This window comes from Lynx canadensis, chromosome C2 (genome assembly GCF_007474595.2).
Source record: "Lynx canadensis isolate LIC74 chromosome C2, mLynCan4.pri.v2, whole genome shotgun sequence".
Classification (NCBI taxonomy): domain Eukaryota; kingdom Metazoa; phylum Chordata; class Mammalia; order Carnivora; family Felidae; genus Lynx; species Lynx canadensis.
In genome coordinates this window covers 118,469,853-118,490,592 of record NC_044311.2, presented here as the reverse complement: position 1 = coordinate 118,490,592, position 20,740 = coordinate 118,469,853, and the positions used below count along the sequence as shown (strand labels likewise).

Genomic DNA, 20,740 nt, shown 5'->3' with positions numbered 1-20,740 from the left:
TAACCAACTGAGCCACTCAGGAGCCCCTTGATTTTTACTTTTTATTTTAATTTAAATTTTAGTTAACATACAATGCAATATTAGTTTCAGGAGTAGAATTCATGATGATCATCACAACAAGTGCCCTCCTTAATACCCATCACCCATCTAGCCCATGCCCCTCCCACCTCCCTCCATCAACTCTCAGTTTGTTCTCTATTGTTAAGAGTCACTTATGGTTTGTTTCCCTCTCTTCTCTTTTTGTGCTCCTCTTCCCATATGTTTATCTGTTTTGTTTCTAAAATTCCACATGAATGAAATCATATGGTATTTGTCTTTCTCTGATTAACTTATTTCATTTAATGTAATACATTCTAGCTCCATCCACATAATTGCAAATGGCAAGATTTCATTCTTGTTGATGGCTGAGTAATATTCCATTCTATAAATATCCCACATCTTCTTTATCCATTCATCAGCCGATGGACATTTGAGCTCTCTCCCTAGTTTGGCTATTTTTGATAATGGTGCTATAAACATTGGGGTGCATGTACACCTTTCAATCAGTATTTTTGTATCCACTGGGTAAATACCTAGTAGTGCAATTCCTGGATGGTAGGGTTGTTCTATTTTTAGTTTATTTTTTTAAATTTCTTTTTCTTTTAAATGTTTGTTTATTTTTGAGAGAGAGAGGCAGAGAGTGAGGGGGATGGAGGACCTGAAGCAGGTTCTGCGCTGATGGCAGAGAGCCTGATTCAAGGCTGGAACTCAGGAACCATGAGATCGTGACCTGAGCTGAAGTCAGCCACTCAACTGACTGAGCCACCCATGAGCCCCTATTCTTTTTTTGTTTTTAATTTTTTAAATGTTTTATTTATTTTTGAGAGAGAGACAGAGTACGAGTGGGGGAAGGACAGAGAGAGAGGGAGACAGAATCTGAAACAGGCTCCAAGCTGTCAGCACAGAACCTGACACAGGGCTCAAACTCACAGACGGTGAGATCATTACCTGAGCCAAAGTCGGAGGCTTAACCAACTGAGCCACCAGATGTGCCCCTATATTTAGTTTAAAAATAATAAATTTTGGGGGGATGCCTGGGTGGCTCAGTCGGTTGAGCCTCCCCGACTTCGGCTCTGGTCATGATCTTGCAATTTGTGAGTTCAGGCCCTGCGTCAGGCTCTGTGCTGACAGCTCGGAGCCTGCAGCCTGCTTTGTATTCTGTGTCTCCCTCTCTCTCTGCCCCTCCCCTGCTCATACTCTGCCTCTTTCTCTCTCTCATAAATAAATAAATGTTAAAAAACATTTTTTTAATGAAAAAATAATAAATTTTTTAAATGCAGAAACAAATAAAATACCAAAATATGCTGCATATCATTTGAGAACATTCATAAATGTTATTTGTTTCCTAGATGTAGTATGACGATTGGTACTCTACCTATAGCCTTAAGAAAACAATTAAGCTGATCAGATGTTTATATTATTAGCTTCATTGTTGATACAAGTTAACAAACACAAAAGTCAACGTGATGGGCACATTAACATACACCTAATGAGTTTAAGGTTAATTGCAGTGGCAGAGTTTTACTGTAAAACCTATAGAGATGTAGAATCTGGTCATGTGTATGTACAACTCCGTGAAGATACTGGTTGCAGCATTCTGGCAGTATTTGCAATTTGAATTACAAAAATCCGCCACATTTTATGGGCATACATAAAAATGTGCATTAATAACTATATGGATTGTAGACATGAATTTGCTACTTACAACTCTTGTGATGTCAGTGAGTTGATAATATTTTGTGTCAGCTAATGGTGAAGCCTTAAGAATCTACAAGAGGAAGGGGAGCTTGGGTGGCTTGGTCTGTGAAGCATCTGACTCTTGGTTTTGCCTCAGATCATTATCTCATGGTTTTGTGGGTTCCAGCCCCGCGGCGGGCTTGGTGCTGGCAGCGGGGACCCTGCTAGGGATTCTCTGTCTCCTCTCTGTCTGACCCTTTCCCACTCAGGCCTTCTCTGTCTCTCTCAAAATAAATAAGTAAACTTAAAAAAAAAAAAAAAAGAATCTATAAGAGGAAGAGATGAAGCATTAGAGGAGAAAAAAGGAAATCGGACAGGAAAAGAAAGATGAAGAACAAATGGCCATTGGTATAGGGAAACATTGTATCTTGATTGTTCTATGTCACTGTGATACTGAATTGTAAAGAAATAACTGTTGTGCCCGTAAGTGTGAGGATGCTAGGCAATCCTCGCTAGAAAAAGTTTCAAAAGACTGTGAATTCCAAAATAGCTATCTTCATGGAGAGGAATAGAGCTAAATGATGAATAATTACCAGAAAGGAGTTTCAATCCTGATTTAATGCTGGTTTTCTAAAATAGAAAATTGAAGTGTTTCATAGACATTGTAAGTTATAAAGAACTCCCTGATGATATATTATGACATCCCTCTTATTCCCATTAACTGACAGATTTTGAAACATGTTAATGGGGTTTTAGCAGTGATTAAATTTGTGTTTATCATAAGCATTCTTGAAACATACATAGGGTGTAATGTGTACAACTACTGTGAACAACTAGAAAGTGTAGGCTACTTATAGAAGAAAACACAGGAATATTAAAGCTGTAGTTTGAAATTACCTCCCCATTACATACTTAGTAATGAATAACTTGGGAAAAAGAAAGAAGACTTACCTTTGTAGATATGCAACTAGATTTTATAAAAGTAAATTTTAAAGTATTCAAAAAAAGAGGTTTTTAAATATTTGTTCAGTAAATTCTGAATATTCTCATTAATGGTATAGGTGAATCATGTGATATTGCTGTTCTTTGCAGTTGGATATAACTATTGTTAGCAGGTATCAGTAAAGGTCTACTTCATATTTTGTGTGACAAAGATAACTTGTGCTTGTTGTAAATGTCAATACACAGGGATGTAAAAAAAGCAAGTATTCCCTCCCACCCCATTCAATATCACGTCAGTAATCTTAACATATGGTATATGTCGACCACCTTATGTGTAGTACATTTATATAGCATTGTTTTCTTTTCTCAAAAAGTGAGAAAACATTTTGTAATTTTTTAACTTAGTTAATATTGTAGATAATTTTCTGATCCATACTTTTATTTTTAAATTGTATTTATTTATTTGTTTTGAGAGAGAGAGAACATGCATGAGAGGGAGGGAGGGGCAAAGGGAGAGAGAGCGAGAGAGAGCGAGAGAGAGAGAGCGAGAGAGAGAATCTTTTTTTTTTTTAATTTTTTTCAACGTTTATTTATTTTTGGGACAGAGAGAGACAGAGCATGAACGGGGGAGGGGCAGAGAGAGAGGGAGACACAGAATCGGAAACAGGCTCCAGGCTCTGAGCCATCAGCCCAGAGCCTGACGCGGGGCTTGAACCCACGGACCGCGAGATCGTGACCTGGCTGAAGTCGGACGCTTAACCGACTACGCCACCCAGGCGCCCCGATGTAGTCTCCGGTTGAGAGAGAGAATCTTAAGCAGGCTCCACGCTCAACGCAGAGCCCAACTTGGGACTCCATCCCAAGTCCTGGGATCTTGACCTGAGCCAGAATCAAGAGTCAGATGCTCAACCGACTGAGCCACCCAGGTGCCCCTGATTCTTACTTTCAGATCACTTGAATACTCTGTAATATAGATGTATCATAATTTTTGGACCATTCCCCTATTGCTGGACATTTATAGAATTTGCAATTGTTTACTATTACAATATTAAGATAAACTTTCTTTTACATATATCTTTACATAATGACTGTTTTGTTCCATAGGATATATTCATAAAAGTCAAATTTGCTAGATGAAAAAAAATACATAAAAGGGTGCCTGGGTGGCTCAGTTGGTTAAGCATCTGACTTCGGCTCAGGTCATGATCTCGCAGCTTGGGAGTTCAAGTTCCGCGTAGGGCTCTGTGCTGACAGCGCAGAGCCCAAAACCTGCTTCGGATTCTATGTCTCCCTTTCTCTCTGTCCCTCCCCCGCTAAATAACATTAAAAAAAATTTTTTTTTAAAAAGAAATAAATTCAAGATAGGAAAAAGGCATATAAAAACAATGTTTTCCATTACACATTGATTCATTTGATGCTTGAAAAGAAAAGTTTGTAGAATCTGTCATCTAATAAACATCAGCTCAGGGCATTGGTTTCTGTATAATCATTAGTTAATGTGGTACACCCATGACTACCTTGATATCCAGTATTCAATGGAGCTCTTGATTTACCATGGGCATTGCATTGAAATGTGTGGCAGGTTTGTACTTTACAGGTATTTAAATTGGTCAATTCCATTGCTTAATAGATTTTAATGTGAAAATACATATTTTGTGGATTATAAAAACTACCATATTTTCAAAGGATATGCAGACCATTTAATCCACAAATTTTCAATTTTTACTGCTCTTCTTATACAAAATAAGACTTCGAGAATCAAAACAAAACCAGTGACAAGTATTTGGCTAAGTAACTAGTCTTATGACGAGTGCTTAAAGGAACTGCCTAGAAAAGACAAGAAATGCTATGTCCTCCTCAGCCCCCATCACTGTATTATGACAATGACTATATTATCACTAGAATGTATACTCCTTGAAGGCAGGAATTTTTTATTTTCTCTGATGTGTTCCCAGGGGCTAGAGTAGTATTAGGTACAGGATAGGGACTCAATAAATACTAATTGCATATTATTCAAATTTAACTAAGAACTTGAAGACATGGGCTTTTAAATGATCTGATTCTAACACTTAAACAAGAGAGATCTAAGAAATATTCACTCCACATAGTATGCATATAAAACAACCAAAATTAAGTAACATATTGAAGAGTAGTCAGATGGAAATCATACCATAATCAAATACATCAGATCACAAGTACTTCTACCACCTAGTTTTAGCTTTCTTAGGGCTAGGTTAGCTAGCCTGAACCCAGAAGCATCTTTGCATCATGACATACGGTGTTACAGGTACATAATACAACTCAGTTTACACATAGAAAAAAAACAGGAACTGTTAATGAGACCTAGAGACACATATATTCAATTGGTTTACATTTAATAAAGGTTTTGATGATATTCTTTAGGAAAAGTAAAGACTTTTCCTAAAAAGATCATTGATGGGTTAATGGGTTATATTAAACTGCAAGCAGAAGTATTGACTGATTTTTTTTTTAAGTTCCTTTCTACCATTTTGATTGCAGGAAAAATAGTTAATTACTTTATAAATTCATTAACTTTTTTGTCAGAATAGGAGAATATATGCCCTCAAAACTACATAAAACTACTAGAAGGCAAGACAATTTGCAACTTCTATGCATTTTTTCACCCCCAGTGGTGAATAAGAATATAGCAAATCTTTGAAAAACCCAATAAAATGTGTAAAGTGCAAATTAGGCCCTCGTCTTTCATGATTAATATTTCTGTAAGTAGAAAATTAAAATGTTTCCAATTAAAAGCACTGATTAGGTTATTTAACTTACCTATGTGGTTTTTAAGGAAAAGAGCTATCTGTAGCTATGATGTGAATCTGATTTGACAGAATATATGTTGTTACATTAGACACAGGGCTAATAATCCTATAGAGATGTAACTAGTAGAAAAAACTCAATTAGGGGCGCCTGGGTGGCGCAGTCGGTTAAGCGTCCGACTTCAGCCAGGTCACGATCTCGCGGTCCGTGGGTTCGAGCCCCGCGTCGGGCTCTGGGCTGATGGCTCGGAGCCTGGAGCCTGTTTCTGATTCTGTGTCTCCCTCTCTCTCTGCCCCTCCCCCGTTCATGCTCTGTCTCTCTCTGTCCCAAAAATAAAATAAACGTTGAAAAAAAAAAAAAAAAAAAAAAGAAAAAACTCAATTAGTAAAATTCTGTTATTTTGGAACAATAAAATATGTTACTTAAAAAAATGAAATACAGGATGCTTGGCTGGCTCGGTTGATAGAGCATGTGACTCTTGGTGTTGGGGTCTTGAGTTTCAGCCACACATTGGGTATAGAGATTAAATGAATAATTAATTAAAAAAAATATATGTTACTGACTCACAAAATGTGCTTTCAAAAACTTCTGAAACAATTTTTTTGAAATTTATTTCTAAAAGTCACAGAGACAAAACTTTAAAAGTGACACATTATACTAAGGATACATGCGTGAGCAAAAAAAAAAAAAAAAAAAAAAAAAAAAAAAAAAAAAAAACAAGCATGGGAATACAAAAATAAACATAGTAAACTTTTAATGAATACAGTATCTTGGATACAAGTAGAATACCACTAGGTAAGAACTGTATTTACCTTAGAAGTCTATGATAGTATGGATTGAGATAAATGAAGGTTTAGGACAGTCACTTCACTATTCACAAGTTAATCAGTGCTGACCAGAAACTAAAGCAATTTATTTTAGGCTAAGATTTTCAATCAAATTATAGGATGAATCTTCTATTTAATGAATATGTTTTAAGGTGATTTGTACTCATTTAAAGTCAGTTGGGGCAAGTCAAACCACAGAGAGCCCTCACAAAGACTAAGCACCAAATGACGAAATGTTTGTGGCTTTCGTTTTGGGCCACTTTAAATTTTATTTTGTTTAAATGTGTTTTCCATTAACATTCACATACAAATTCTTTCAGGCAAAAGTTTTAACATGGAACTTTCTGCTTGGAGATCTTGCCAACTTTTACTTACAACAGTTTTTAAGCAATGAATACTTCAGAAAAATCCCAAGCTGATACTTAATTGGTTACAATTGTAAGATGCAGAGCTTTTTCTTTAAAGTTTTCTGGTCCCCCAAAATCAGTAGGGCCAAATGCATTAACTGGAAGTAGCATTTGTTTAAAAAAAAAAAAAAAAGTCTTAAAGATGATAATGAATAAAATAACTATTTAGGCTCTCATACACAATCTTTCTAAATTTTCACCCTGTAGGAAATAATTACAATGTCTTTCAGGCTTGCTATATGCCCCACAGAATTAAAACAAAACAAAACAAAACAACAACAACAAGGAATTTAACATTTCAACAAGCTAGTAACTATTTACTGTAAGCATATAGTGAAATTCTGGAAGACATACTACCATACTTCAAGAAAACACTATTAACAGGTAAGCATGTGTTGAAGAAGGCAGTTTATAAATGAAACATTACAAATCTTATGTTTATGCATACAACTTATAAAATAGAAAAAAAAAACTGCTATTTTTCCAATAGTATAGCATCACACTAACACTATATAGTTAAGATTGAAAGCTTCTGTACACATGTCCATTACACCTTCATGGCAGCATACACCTTAGACATTTTCATTTGTTATCCAACATATGCCAACCATGGCTTCACGGATTTGTACCAGTTTGAGCAGGCTAAAGCAATCATTCTGCCTTACCTATTGAACTATGAGACAAAGTTAACCAGTTTCAGGGAACAAAAAGTTTCATAATCAGTAAACAAACATATTAAACCTCCACAACAGGATGGAAAATGCTTCTAAGGACATGATATAATCCTAATAGGAGGAAGAATTATGCCCCTAGATAGATATATATATATATATATATATATATATATATATATATATATATATGGGAATAGTTAGGAGCCTGGAGAAATACATTAACACATATGGGACCTAAATGATCATCAAATCAGTAATAACTACTAGAAACTCAAATGTGAATTATTGGTTTTTCTTGTGCAACATCATCCAGTTTACTGCTTAGGACTACTCAAAACTGTTCTGCCACTATGTGTTTGCTGTTAGTGCAAATTAATATTAAAATAGGGAGCAGTCTGAATCACATGGAATTTTGAAAAATTAGAATGATTGTATATCTAACCTTATTTTTGTATTCTGAAAATGCTGTAAAACTCAATTATTTTCCTAGCTTCTTATTCTACCATCTTAGTTAATTCAAAAGAAACATGGTTGCCTGCAAATTCTTTACTAGGGGAAGTAAAAGCAAAGTATATTTTGGTTATGTTTTGCTGCTGGTCTCCTCATGTATGTGCTTTAGCAATGACAGCACTACTCCAGGCATTAATTGTGCTACTTTACATAACTAAACGTGAGAAAAACTCAAATTTTGCCGAGCAATTTTTTTTTTTCTTGGTGGCAGGCTTATTTTAAAATGAAAACAACACAAAAACTAACATAAAATCTAAAAATCAGATGGGCACTTTGACAACCCGAACTAGGAACTTAAGTCTGTAAAAGAAACTTAATACATGGAAAGCTGTTTCTGAAAAACATAACCTTCTTATTCACTTTGGTTTTTTTTTTTTTTTTTCAAATGAAGATTTGTGGTAAAATGACCTCAAAGATAACTCCAAGTCACATAGGGCATTCATGTTAGTGCTTTGTAATAGAAATATATTTCATGAGTATTTTAAACTTAAACGTTTTCAAGAAATTTAAGTTTTTTTTTTTAAAGCTCTAGTCCAAGTCTTCAGCTGTTTAGTTTTTAAAAAATATAATTTGGGTCTCCAATGGAGAGGATATAACTTACAGGATAAGTGAGGTTCGCAGAGATCATTTCCTGAACATGGTTGACCTTTAACAGGACTGATTATTTCCTCACCCAAACAGTTATGCAGGATACTGCCAGATCTCCCACTACAAAAATCTTGCCAGTCTTTCTAGACAATTGTTTACCATCCATGTTTAAAAACCTTGCACCACCAGAGGCAAAAGCGCATAAAAGTGAAAGTAAGTTAACTCGGTTCTATTTACCTAAAGTCTTATAAATCATATGGAAACATTAATGTATAGAAAGTAATTTCCTTATTATCTGATCTGTCAGCCAAAAGCTAATTACTAGTCTTCTGTAAAAACAGGAAACTCAATCATAAAATGTCTATGTTTAAATAAAAATGCCAATCTTTAAATCTTTTAACATCAAGACATTGGAAAAAAAAAGCTTGCAAGTTCAAGATGATGCTTGAAATGAAAGCTATGGTTAAAAAAATTTGTTTATAGTAAGAGACTAAAATCATGTCACTGCAAAATTCCCCATGGCTTTTGGCACTGACATTAAAAGAACGATTTTAGTCTTTTGGTCACTTGAAGCTGCTACTAATACAATAAGCCTTTCAAAAGGGTGAAAAAAAGACAGTGAGGAACTGAAGGATAGATAAGGTAACTACATCATATACAAGCATAGTTTGAAATAAAGACAGTCATTTCTGCGAGGGATCTGAAGATAGAAGAACAGTTTCCCACCATCCCTTCCTTTTTGAAGAGGATCCTCTAATCAGAAATAATTCCTTTAAGTTACTGTGAGTGGTGTTGCCTGGCAGCAGCTTCAATTTCCTAGGCTAGTGTTCAATCCAAGTAATTAAGTAATTTCACAAGGAATAATCATATATGGCAACAGGGTAAAAAAGCAGGGCAGTTCTTCCATGCACAAACATTTCAGGAGAAAAACCATCAATTTTAAAGATAACCATCAGGTTTCAGGTATCCTAGCACACTCTAAACCCTAAGTTTTGCTTTACACCATTGGTGACTAAAATTAACAGTAAGTTTTGCAGTGAGGTTTTTTTTTTGTTTTTTGTTTTTTGCCTGCAACTATATACACATTGCAAAACTATTCTGCATCACATGATTTTAAATGAAATAAATATAAAAATGAACCACACAATCAACACATAACTTTAATACTCCACATTTATCTTGATCACAATGGTGGTAACCTCCTTGTCAACAATCTTGGGAGTTGAGGAGCTGATTCTCATTCTCATATCCATCAGGCAGGTATGCTCTCCTCAGCTGGTCTGACTTAGGTATGGAGCCTCCATTCTTCACATGGCGAGACAGGAAAGCACGGACTGCTGGGTGATCAGCTTTCTCGAGTGGGATGTTGGCTTCCAGGCACATTTTCACAAAGTCCTGGATAACACTGACTTTCTCTGTTTGCGCAGTACTGTTGCACTGAAGGGATGCAGTTAGGGGCCTCTGCTTCTTTCTCACGTTCTGCTCTTCAAATTCGGCCTTCCTCTTGGTATGAGTCTTTGACTTAAGGTGGTCACTAATGGCAGACTTGCGAACATGATTCAGAACCACATTGCAAGAAGTGCAGAAGAGTTTTCCTCCATCTTCGTGCAGCTCACCTCCAAACTCAGTGACTCGATCCAGGGGAGTCACATACAAAGCAGTCTTAGAACGGTTTCGGGCAGGTGGTGCTGTCACTACAAATCTTTCCATTCTGACTCTGAATAAGGTTCTTCAGAGACAAGAGAAACAAAGATAAGTGTTATAATAACAATTCATTCAGGAAGTAATTAACAAACAAAAGACAGGTATGAGCATTTTAAGATTTAAAGATTCCAGAAAACTTAATTCAAATTAATAGACTGTGTCTATTAACTCTTAACTTACCTGAAAATATGTAAGGGAAGGCAAAACCAGAGCAAATTACTAGTAACAATCAGGTCCATTCCTTGGATTTGATGAAATTCAAATAAATTAGAATTATGAAAAAAGAACTTCCAACTATTCCAGATGTCACTATCTTTTAGGAAAACCTGATCTGATGCCAATATTTAGGGTATCAATTATATTACTCTCATTCAACTTAGATGTGTATTGAAGTTTAAAAGAGCTTCTTTTCCCATCACAGTTTTGGGGCAACTGATTTTAGGAACACAATTGTAGGGAATTATGTGCAAAGTTTGTTCAAACAGGTGGGCCACTAAACTGGCTTATTTCTATATGAAGATGGATGTAATGTCCAAAATTGTTCGGAAAAAACAAAAAGTAAAAACCAAGAAAGAACACAGACCAGCTGCAATTAACAGCAGCAACAAGGACATTAAATTTTAAAGCCAAAATACAGAGCTCAAAGTAAGTCATGTTTTAAAAAGTTTATTTATTTGAGAGAGACCGAGCATGAGTGGGGGAGGGGCAGAGAGTGTGGGAGAGCGAGAATCTCAAGCAGGCTCTGGGCTGTCAGCACAGAGCCCAACATGGGGCTCAATCCCTTGAACAGCAAGATCATGACCTGAGTTGAAATCAAGAGTCAGACACTCAACTGACTGAGCCACCCAGGTGCCCCAGTCATATTTTAATGCAAATATACCTCCACTGAGTTTTATAAAGGGGATGATCAAGATATGCAAATGCTTTTTCTAATACTTGTTTCCTCTTTTTACCATTAAAAACTAATACCTTTGTTAATTATTTATTTTACCTATTAACTAGTAAGTTAGCACAAATCTAAAAAGTTAACATAGTGCCTAGTATATGATAGGTGCTCAATCACAATTTGTTGATGGAAAGTAAATGATTATCTTTGTTATTTTTCTGAATCTTTAACTCAGGAGTGGCATGATAATTTATTAATTTATCCTAATAACAATTTTTTATGATTATTACCAAAATCATGACGTTACTTCTATGGACACTGAAAAATTGAGATACCAAACAAATGTTTTCAGTGACAACCATTTGTTCTCTGGAGCTATTCCTTCGGACTAAGCTCTTACATTAACCTATATATAACAAATTAAAATATCAGCAATAATGAAGTATTCCCTTAACCCATACTAGAGAATTCATAGCTGGGTTATATGAAATCTCTCTCAAAAGACCTCTAAATTGCTAATATATGTGTTATGTATGACACCTGTGGACATAAATTCAGAAAGGTAACATTTCACAGAAATTCTGGAAAATATGATAAAGTTTAGATTTTAATAGATTTTTTTTCTTTCCATTAAAAAAATTGTTTAATGCTGGACTCTCATGTGTCAAATTTTGTTAGACTACAGGTTTTCAATGGCATACAAGACAGATATGATTCCTGCCCCCCAAAATAGTAGTGAATTACTATTACACATTTTTGTACTTTAATAGTTTCTTTCTTTTTTCTTTTCTTTTTTTCCCCCCCCTCTTAAGTAGGCTTCACATCCTGCTCGGAGCCCAACACAGGGCTTGAACTCACCACCCTGAGATCAAGAGTTCGATGTTCAACTGACTGAGCCAACCAGGCGCCCCAATGGTAGTGTTTTTACTCCTATAGCAAATCAGTCCCAACTATGATTAATGGTTCTAGGCTAGTAATGAAAAACATTAAGTATCTGTGCCCAGGAATGCTTAAATTTTTCAATGAGAAAAGTCGTCTGTCTTTAAATATTTGGATTTCAAACTTTAAAACAATAAACATGTTCATTATTCTCTGAAGCATAAAATGCTCAATCATTTGTGCTAATGTTAAAGGCCTATACATTCCAAAGACTTGTAACTTTCAAAAAGTCTGTTTGTGTTACTTCATAGGCAAATATCCACCCAGTAGAGGATGCTCGACTTTACAGACCTGAATAACAAGTGTTTTCAACAAAAGGTAAAGATATTTTAAACGAGGAAGTTAAAAAGTTAGCCAATAAAAGCGAAGCAAATTATTTACTAGATCGAAATAAAACTCGTAAGTTTTCAAGTTTAAATGTTTACCCGGTCAGTTTCCAGTTTTTTCGTCTTGATACTTAGCAGTGAATGGTCTCCAGAGCAAAACCAGAGACGATGGAAATCCTGGAACTTTCGTTTGTTCAAACCCGGAGATGCTTTCAAATCAGTTTTTCAACAAGTGGTGATGGGGAAATAGTTTCTGGGCTTGCACCCTATTTTCCCTGCGGTGCCGGGAAGTCATGCCTTTACTGTAAAACATGAAAAACAAATGGAAAGAAAAAATGGGGGAGGGGGAGGGAAGAAGGGTAGATAAAAAGACGAACAACACAGCCACCACGCAGGTGTCTTTAAAATCGCTCCCTTTAGGTAACTTCACCCAAATCCGGATCCCAACGTTTACCTCAACACCTCCACACTCCTCAACCCAGTCCTTTCTCAGTTGTCTGCCCCGCTTTGCACCTCCTCGCGCGCCCCAGGCCCGAGGGTTCGGGAGGGGGAGGGAAAGGCGGGGCGCGGGACGTTCCCGGCGTCTAGACTCCCTCCTCCCGCGCCAAGCTCAGCACGCTGGCGCCTCACAACCCTTGCCCCGCTAGCTGGGCAGGGCCGAGACCTAGCCGCCGGCCGTGGGCCCGGGAACTCGACAGCAGAGTTGGCGGCAGTCTCAGGGGAGGAGGCGGCGGGCGCCTGGCGGAGGCGTCCGCTGTCAGGCTTCCCGTCTCCTCCCTCTTCCTCCCGCCGACAACGGCGCCCCGGCCCCGCCCCCGGCTCCCGCTTCAGGACGGAAGGCCCCGGGCCCAAAGCCCGCACCAACGGCCGGGCCCACCCTCGGCCTCCCTAGTTCCTCGGTACCGTAGGATCGGGGCCGCCGATAGGGGAAGTGGACGAGACCCGGCCGGAAAGGAAAGGAGGAAGAAGGAAAAAAGGAGCCAGGGGGTGAAGGAGGAGGAAAACCCGCCGCCGCCGCCGCCGTCGTCGTCGCCGTTGCCCGATCGAGCCCCGCGGCGGCCGCCGTGTCCCCCGCCGCGCCCCGTCCTCTTGCGCCGCCTACGGCAAAGCTCGTAGGCGGTCCCCAGCAACCGCCGAGCAGCATTGACCAACGGACCGCAAGTCTATCAAACAGACGGCTGATTCGGCCAATGGGAGTGGAAGGGTGGGCATGTGTGTGATTGGCAACTTCATATATCCAATGAAAACTGGGGGCGTGGGTGGGCGGAGCCGGAAGTAGAGCCAGCCGAGAGGCCCCTGTCCGGCTCGGGCTGAGGGAAGGGGGAGGGAACTAGAGGAGGAGGAGGTTAGCCGAGGCAGCTACAGCGGCGGCGGCGTAGGGGCTGGTACGCGCTGGGCGGCGAGAGCCTCATGGCGGAGGAAGAGAGCGATCAAGAGGCCGAACGCCTCGGAGAAGAGCTCGTGGCCATTGTGGAGTCCCCGCCAGGCCCTGTTGGGCTCAGAGCTGCGGGTGACGGCAGAGGTGGCGCTGGCAGCGGCAGCTGCGGTGTCGGCGGCTTTGGGATCAGCAGTCGGGATTACTGCCGACGCTTCTGTCAGGTGAGGCGCCCGTCGGCCGCCCGGACTTGTCACCCGGGTCCTGGGCCTCCCTGCTTTTCCTTGCCTTTTCGTTCTCGAATCAGGGCTGTGTCCGGTGTCCGCTCTACCAGCCCAACAAGGAGAGAGAGTGAAGCTCCCTCCTCCACCTATCCGGCTTGGGGTGGGGGGCAGGGAGCGGCACTGGGATGACCCGCGGGTTTAGGGTTGCTGAGAAAGTGAGTTTGTCAGGGGTTGGAAGGGCTGGAGAGAAGGGGGGTCAGCTGGCAGGAAAACTGTGTACTGACATGCCTCCTCTGCTCCAAACAGACCCCTTTCTGCCCGAGGGTCCCGCCTTCTTGGGTTTCCTACCCTGTTCCTTCTCACCTCATTTGGAATCTCTGGCAACATTTCCTGCCTTCCCTTCTCCGCCCCTTGCCCCCCGTATTCTCCCCTTTTTCGGAGATGGGAGGCGTGCCATCTCTCTACCGCCCCCTCTCCTGTCATCGCCACCCCTCCCCCTCTGCTAGGGTCTCCTGTCATCCCCTCACGAGATCCCACTGGGCCATTTCTCCAGTTGGTTTTAGGCGCTGACCCACTGTTAGTTACTTTTTTGGGAGGTGGGGTTAAGGCAGTGTGATTGTCATCTTTCCTTTTCTTACCCCAGTTCCCCGACACACGTAGTTTGTTTTTTAATGAGCTGTTGATAGAGAAAGTAGTTTTCCTTAAACTATTGCTCCGATTACCTCACCACCCCCTTCATGTTTTAAATTACAATGTATTTTATGTAGCCTGTAAAATACAGTGTCTAAACAGTGACGGTAAATTATTTACTTGGTCGTCTGCCACTACGATTTGATGTAGTTGAAAGTGTTTGACTGTAATCAAATATTATAGCAAGAAAGTACTTGTCTAGGGGTAAAATTTGTGTAATTTACACTCACATCTACGCGTATTTATACTTCAAATATTTCGTTCTCATTCACCATAGTCTTGCGATTTGGATTTTTTTTTTTTATTCCTTTAACACTCCATTCCCTTGTTTTATTTTATTATCTTACATGTATAGGGTTTGAATCATGGCTCCACCACTTCCTAGTCTTGTTACCTTGTAACCTAAGTAACCTACTGGTTACTTAATCTCTCTGTGCCTTAGTTTCCTCTTCAGTCAAATAGGAAGAGTAGTTAAATGGGTGAATATGTAAAGGGTTTGGATCTTTTACATGTTAATTGAAGGTAGCTATTAATTTCATCTTGGTAACAAGTAGGAATGAAGTTAACCAGCGGTGGGCATTGTATTCGCTGAAATTTGATGTTATGCCTTCCCAGGCATTGAAAGAAAACGGATGGATTGACCTTTTCAGTTAAGTTTTTAATGCTTTAAATTGTTTTCGACTCCCTCCTCCCACCTCTATAGATAAATTGGTTTGAAGGTGGAAATTGTCTTGGGATGAAGTGTGTCAGTTTTCTTTGACATTGCTCTCTGGTGACTTTCTTGGAAGTATATGTTTGCATATGTTTTGGTATTGGCATTCACTGGATTTAGAGGCTCAGTGTCTTTACAGTACATATCTTCTTATTGTATATTTTACATGTAGAAACCATGTTATCAGTATACTTTGCATCTATGGGAATTTTAAACTTCCAAAAATTAGGTTACAGTTGATTTTTTAAATACATTCATAGGCAGAAAGGGTTTTTTTCATTTTTTTTCTATGTTTTGCTTTTTATATTTTTAATGAGCGACTTGGTTTTGGTTACATTTAGCTTTGTCGATTTAGTTGATCAGATAATTGTTAATTGCTGTAGCACTTAAAATTTTGAGGGCCAGAACATTTTTGTAGAACTTTTAACTATTCTTCTGTATCTTGAAATCATTTTTAAGAACAAATGAATAAATTTGGCCTGGGAAATACAGCATCCAAACAGTGACAGTAAATTATTTTAAGAACAAATGAAGTTGATGGTTCTATAAAAGTTCGCTGCCTCCTAAATATCCAGGAAAGTAAATTAAACAGGAAGTGCTTAATGAACCTTTATTTTATATTGCTAAATTATGAGTTAAGTTAAACTGACATACTTTCATGTTACCAACTTTTACCTGAAACCTCATTACATATTTTATAGTACTCTAGATTACCAGTAGATTTGTTCCTGGGCTCTTGTCCTATTTCCACCTTGCAGGTGAGCTTTGTAAAGTTTTTTTTACATTAAAACTTTAAGATGGAATAAAAGATTATCTGTCTTAAGTTGAATTTTATCCATTAATATAATCTAGTATAGTAGTTCTGTTTCATTTGCCAGTAAAGGAAACAGTGGATCATATAATCTAATTCCCAAAGATTTTCTTTTTAAGCATTTGGTTTTCTAATATTCACTAAGGATAATATGAAGTAATTTATATTCATTAGTAGATTACTTAATCATGGGTAATCTGCAAAATGGATAATATGCACTTGGGTGGGTGTCGGTTAACATACATGACTTCGGGACACCTGGGTGGTTCAGTTGGTTGGGTGTCCAGCTTCGGCTCAGGTCATGATCTCATGGTTTGTGGGTTCGAGTCCCATATCAGGCTCTGCAGTGACAACTCAAGCCTGAAGCCTGCTTCGGATTCTGTGTGTGTGTGTGTGTGTGTGTGTGTGTGTTTGTGTGTGTGTCTGCCCCTCCTCCTCTTGTGCACGTGCTCTCTCTCAAAAATAAATAAGCATTAAAAAATAATTTAAAAAATATATGAATTATACACAGACGTTTCTGGCATTGAAAAGAAAGGCTTCAATTTATCTTCCTCCTTTTAGAGAGAAATATGAATCAAAATTTCTTGGCAGTTAGTTGTGTGGGTGAAGGGAGAGAGGAAGGAACACTTCAAGAGAGGTTCTTGTATCTTTTACCATAGGGAGAAGTAAAACAAAAGATAGAGGTGATACAAAGTGGTGATAATTATGCCTACACTCAGTGCAGTTGATGATATACTTTTCTGTTTGAGAAGCAATACAAGTAATTGTAAAATCTCAGATTAAGGGAATAGCCCCTCAGCTTTCAGCTAGTTTTTGAGGTGATAGATTTGAGAGATTGAAAGTGTTGGTTTCCAATAGTTACCTGGTGTAGTGTTGGACTAACTGCCCCTATCACATCCTCCCTTGGCTCTTATTAGTAGACCCTGAGCAAATGCTTAAATAGAATTGGCTTGTAACTGATATTTAATTTGCTTTTAGGATGAAAGGAGGGGGAGAATAATTTTTATTGAGGGCCTGCTAACTCTTAAGGCCTTCATATTGGTTTTATTACACAAGTTACATAGTTGAAATTGAGGCTTGAACAAGTTAACTTATTTTCAGTTCTAGTAGGAGGGTGAATTGGGATTTGAACCCAGCCTTCAATTTCTATTGAAAGACAGATTGAAATCACAAATAAATCTTCAAATAATTATAAAATGATTTTTTTTTTTTTTTTTTTTTTGGCAAGTGGTGCAAAGTAGTTACCGGAAGTACTCTGGGAATCATGGGTGAAAAGTTGTAAAAGTCCTCTTTAGTGTCACAGTATAAAAAATACTTCAAGAAACAGTCAGATATTTATTTCTCTGACTTGTTTGGTATTGTGAACTATTTCTCCAATGCCTGAAGGTTGTAATAATTCAGCTTACCTTGTTGGCTAGATATATTGAAATGTTTTCATCGAAAACTGTATACTAGCAAGTTAAGAACTTTCTTAGTTTAGTGCCAGAATGAATATAGTGAGTGATAAAGAAGTATTTCTGGAAACACATTGATATGTTGACTAACATAGACTTTTAAATTGTTTTTTACTACAGTAGAGTTAATAGCCATCCCATGAGGATGTCATGAGTATAAAAGGAGTGAATGAACCTGAAGTCCTCAGTACTATACCTAGCACATAGTTAAGATTAAATAGATAGAAGCTATTAATATTTCTCTACTGCAAAATCCTCTGAAGGTTTAAGAGGGACATTAGAGATAATCTAATCTGTAAGTCACTTATAGTTTATATCCCACAATAAAATTTAGAGAAAATTTCGGAATGTTACAGTTCTAAAATTCTGTTATTTAACTAGAAGATCCTGATGAAATATTAAATGATGTGCAAAAACAACAGCATTTTCTCAGAGATTTTGTTTCCTTCAGTGGACATTTGGCAAAGACAATATTTTTGATTATCTTAATTGGGGGGTTCCTACTGGTGTATTGTGGGTAGAGGCCAGGGAGGGTGTTGAACATCTTAAAATGCACAGAGCAGCCCCAGCAACAAAGAATTATCTGGCTCAAAATATCAGTAGTGCCTAAATTGAGAAACCCCACTATACCTTTACTTTGGAACTCACTGGATACTTTACATCTGTATTACTGATACAAATGGCAAAAAAGTATTCAGTGATCCTTAAGTAAATTTTAACAACTGTGTACTGGGCACTTGAATAGGTACCCAAGAGACAATGTAACAGATAAAAAGGATTTGCCTCATGGTTTAAACATTGTAACTTTAGAGAAATTAAAAATTTAATTGTATTTGGAAAACATAATCTTGATTTCTTAGTCTTAATATAGAATTTACATAGTATTTATAGTTATTTAGTAGTTTCTTAGGGTGTAAGAATACATTATTAACAATTCTTGCTATTAATTGGAATTATTTTTAATTTACTTTTAATTTTTATAAGTGTTTTATATGTATTTATTTTAAAACATCATACAGGACTTGAATATCAGGAATTGCATTTTGCTGATAATAGAGACTTGAATACCTTAAACAGTTGTATACATTTCTTTTTTTTTATGTGAAAAGTCTTGAATGGATAGTATAGGAATGATATAGTAGCTTTATGATCATTGTACCATCATTTGCTCTTTCTTATCGGTCGTCCTTGTCTTATCTCACATTTGCTTCATGACCCACGATAGTTGCTGGAGTCCCAGTCATCACATCTGGCTCTAAGTAGCAGGAACAGGGGTAAACCAAACATATATTGCCCAAATCCTACTCAGTGACTTTCATTTTCATCTTGTTAGGTATCTCCATCTGGAAAAAATGCTAGGAATTTTCTTTTCTTTTTTTTTTTTTTTTTTTTTGTATCATTTTTCCTGATAAACACAGGTCTGTGATTTTGTTAGCAAGAAAGAAAACAAGAATAGGTATTAGAGAGGCAACCAGTCCCTGCCCCCCCACCCCCCCCTCCGGTTTATCATAAAAAGCAGCATATACTGTCCCTTTTTTAACCCACACATTTCCCAAAGGCAATCAGTTGCAACTCTTTTATAGCTCTTATGATCTTTACCTCCATGTTTATAAATATTTTTTTTTTCCTAGTTGTAGATATGATCAGTTAGCCAGCCTACTTGATGGAGGAGATGGGGAGTACCTTACCATCTCACTGTTCAGTTTGTACACTTTGAATTTACCACTCCTCCCCTTTTCTCCATATCCACTTCCCTACCCTCTAACCCCTTCCTCCTCTGCCTTATTACTTCTAAGTCTCTTGTAGTTTAGCCTTTCCAGAGAATCTGGAGTTTACATTGATTTAGTAGAGGAAGGGATCTTGGGGAGACTCCATGGGTCTGTTTTTCATTCTACTTTCACCTCCACTTTTAGAGATATGTGGTGTTTGGCATTCCTGAGATTTTCTGGTGTTCTTTAGTACAAATTAGCTTGTTCCCAAATTTCCTTCCCCCTTTCTAAATAATAGCTATCTAAATCTTGTCATCTCTCCCTTTTCATTGTTTTTTTCCTTGTGAGTTAAGCTCTTTTGAAACAAAAATATTTTTACTGTTATTTCAGTGGAGTTTTCAAATGGGAGCAGAAATAAATGTGTGTTCAATCTGCCACATTTAACTAGAAGTCTCAAATTAGTTTTTCAGCTCAGCAAAGAATAATAGACATGATGAAAAGGAAAAGAACTGAAACTAATTCATAGTGATTTATTTACTTTTGAAAAAGAGTATCCTACTTCCTGATATACTCTGTAGTGAATATTCAGAGCTAGAAAAAATTTCATCACACAAATTTACTTTGTTCCTTTTGGCAAAATAATTTTTTTATTACTAAATTGCAAATTAAAATTTTAGCTTTTCAAAGATAGTTTTCAAAATTTGACACATTTGGGATATTTCCAGTGTTCATAAAGGGTGAATTCCATAGAAACACATTAATTTATTATAATTAGTATTATATTAATATATTACATTATGTACATTATATTACATTAATATAATTATAACATTATAATTTATAACTTAGGGTTATAGGTTAGTTGATTAGTTTATCTCAGTTAGTTGTTGTTGCTATTGTTGTTTAATGTGTTTTAGGTTGTTTTTCAGAATTGAATGGTACTAATTTTTCCTTATGACATTACAATATTGAAAATAACCTTAATGAGCAGTTAGGGGAGTTGTTACATATAGTAGAATCCTATGTCCTCCCAACAGTCATGTTTTTAAAGAATATTTATTCATATGAAAACTATTCGTTGTATAAATAACTACTGAAAAAAACACAGGAAGCAGGTAATGTCACTTTTGTATATAAAAAAGACTGAAAAATAAATATATCAAATTGTTAATGGTGGATAACTTCTTAGTGATAAGTTTGTAGCTGAATTTGATTATTTTCTTTACACTTATTTATTTTTTATATTTTCTTAGTTAAACCAACTACCTTTATAATCAGAGGAAAACTAAAGTATAAAAAACACATTTTGGGGCTCCTGGATGACTCCGTTACTCTCTGACTCTTGATTTCAGTTTAGATGGTGTTCTCACAGTTTGTGAGATCAAGCCTTACATTGGGCGCTGTGCTGAGTGTGGAGCCTGCTTGGAATTCTCTCTCTCCCTCTGTCTCTGCCCCTTCT

General features: G+C 37.5%; 2 protein-coding genes across 5 annotated transcripts in view; one reads left to right on the top strand and one right to left on the bottom strand.

The window, feature by feature from the left end:
• Nucleotides 1-6,503: 6,503 nt before the first annotated feature.
• On the bottom strand, nt 6,504-13,365 carry CGGBP1 (CGG triplet repeat binding protein 1). Of its 2 annotated transcripts, none has more exons than XM_030329724.2 (3): nt 13,210-13,365; nt 12,406-12,608; nt 6,504-10,180 (listed from the first exon to the last, which is right to left on the bottom strand). In XM_030329724.2, exon 3 carries the CDS (start codon nt 10,159-10,161, stop codon nt 9,658-9,660), a length of 504 nt encoding a protein of 167 aa, XP_030185584.1. In that variant the 5' UTR covers nt 10,162-10,180; nt 12,406-12,608; nt 13,210-13,365; the 3' UTR covers nt 6,504-9,657. The 2 variants fall into 2 exon arrangements, with proteins under 2 accessions (XP_030185584.1, XP_030185585.1); XM_030329725.2 differs by lacking the exon at nt 13,210-13,365 and adding an exon at nt 12,761-13,029.
• Nucleotides 13,366-13,475: 110 nt separating this feature from the next.
• Nucleotides 13,476-20,740, top strand: part of ZNF654 (zinc finger protein 654) — a 94,906-nt gene continuing 87,641 nt past the window's right edge. The window contains exon 1 of one of the 3 annotated variants that reach the window (XM_030329720.2): nt 13,476-13,905. In XM_030329720.2, coding sequence (XP_030185580.1) covers nt 13,717-13,905 — 189 coding nt within the window. In that variant the 5' untranslated portion in view covers nt 13,476-13,716. The remainder of the gene's footprint in view (nt 13,906-20,740) is intronic. The other 2 variants (XM_030329718.1, XM_032594766.1) reach the window with 2 other exon arrangements.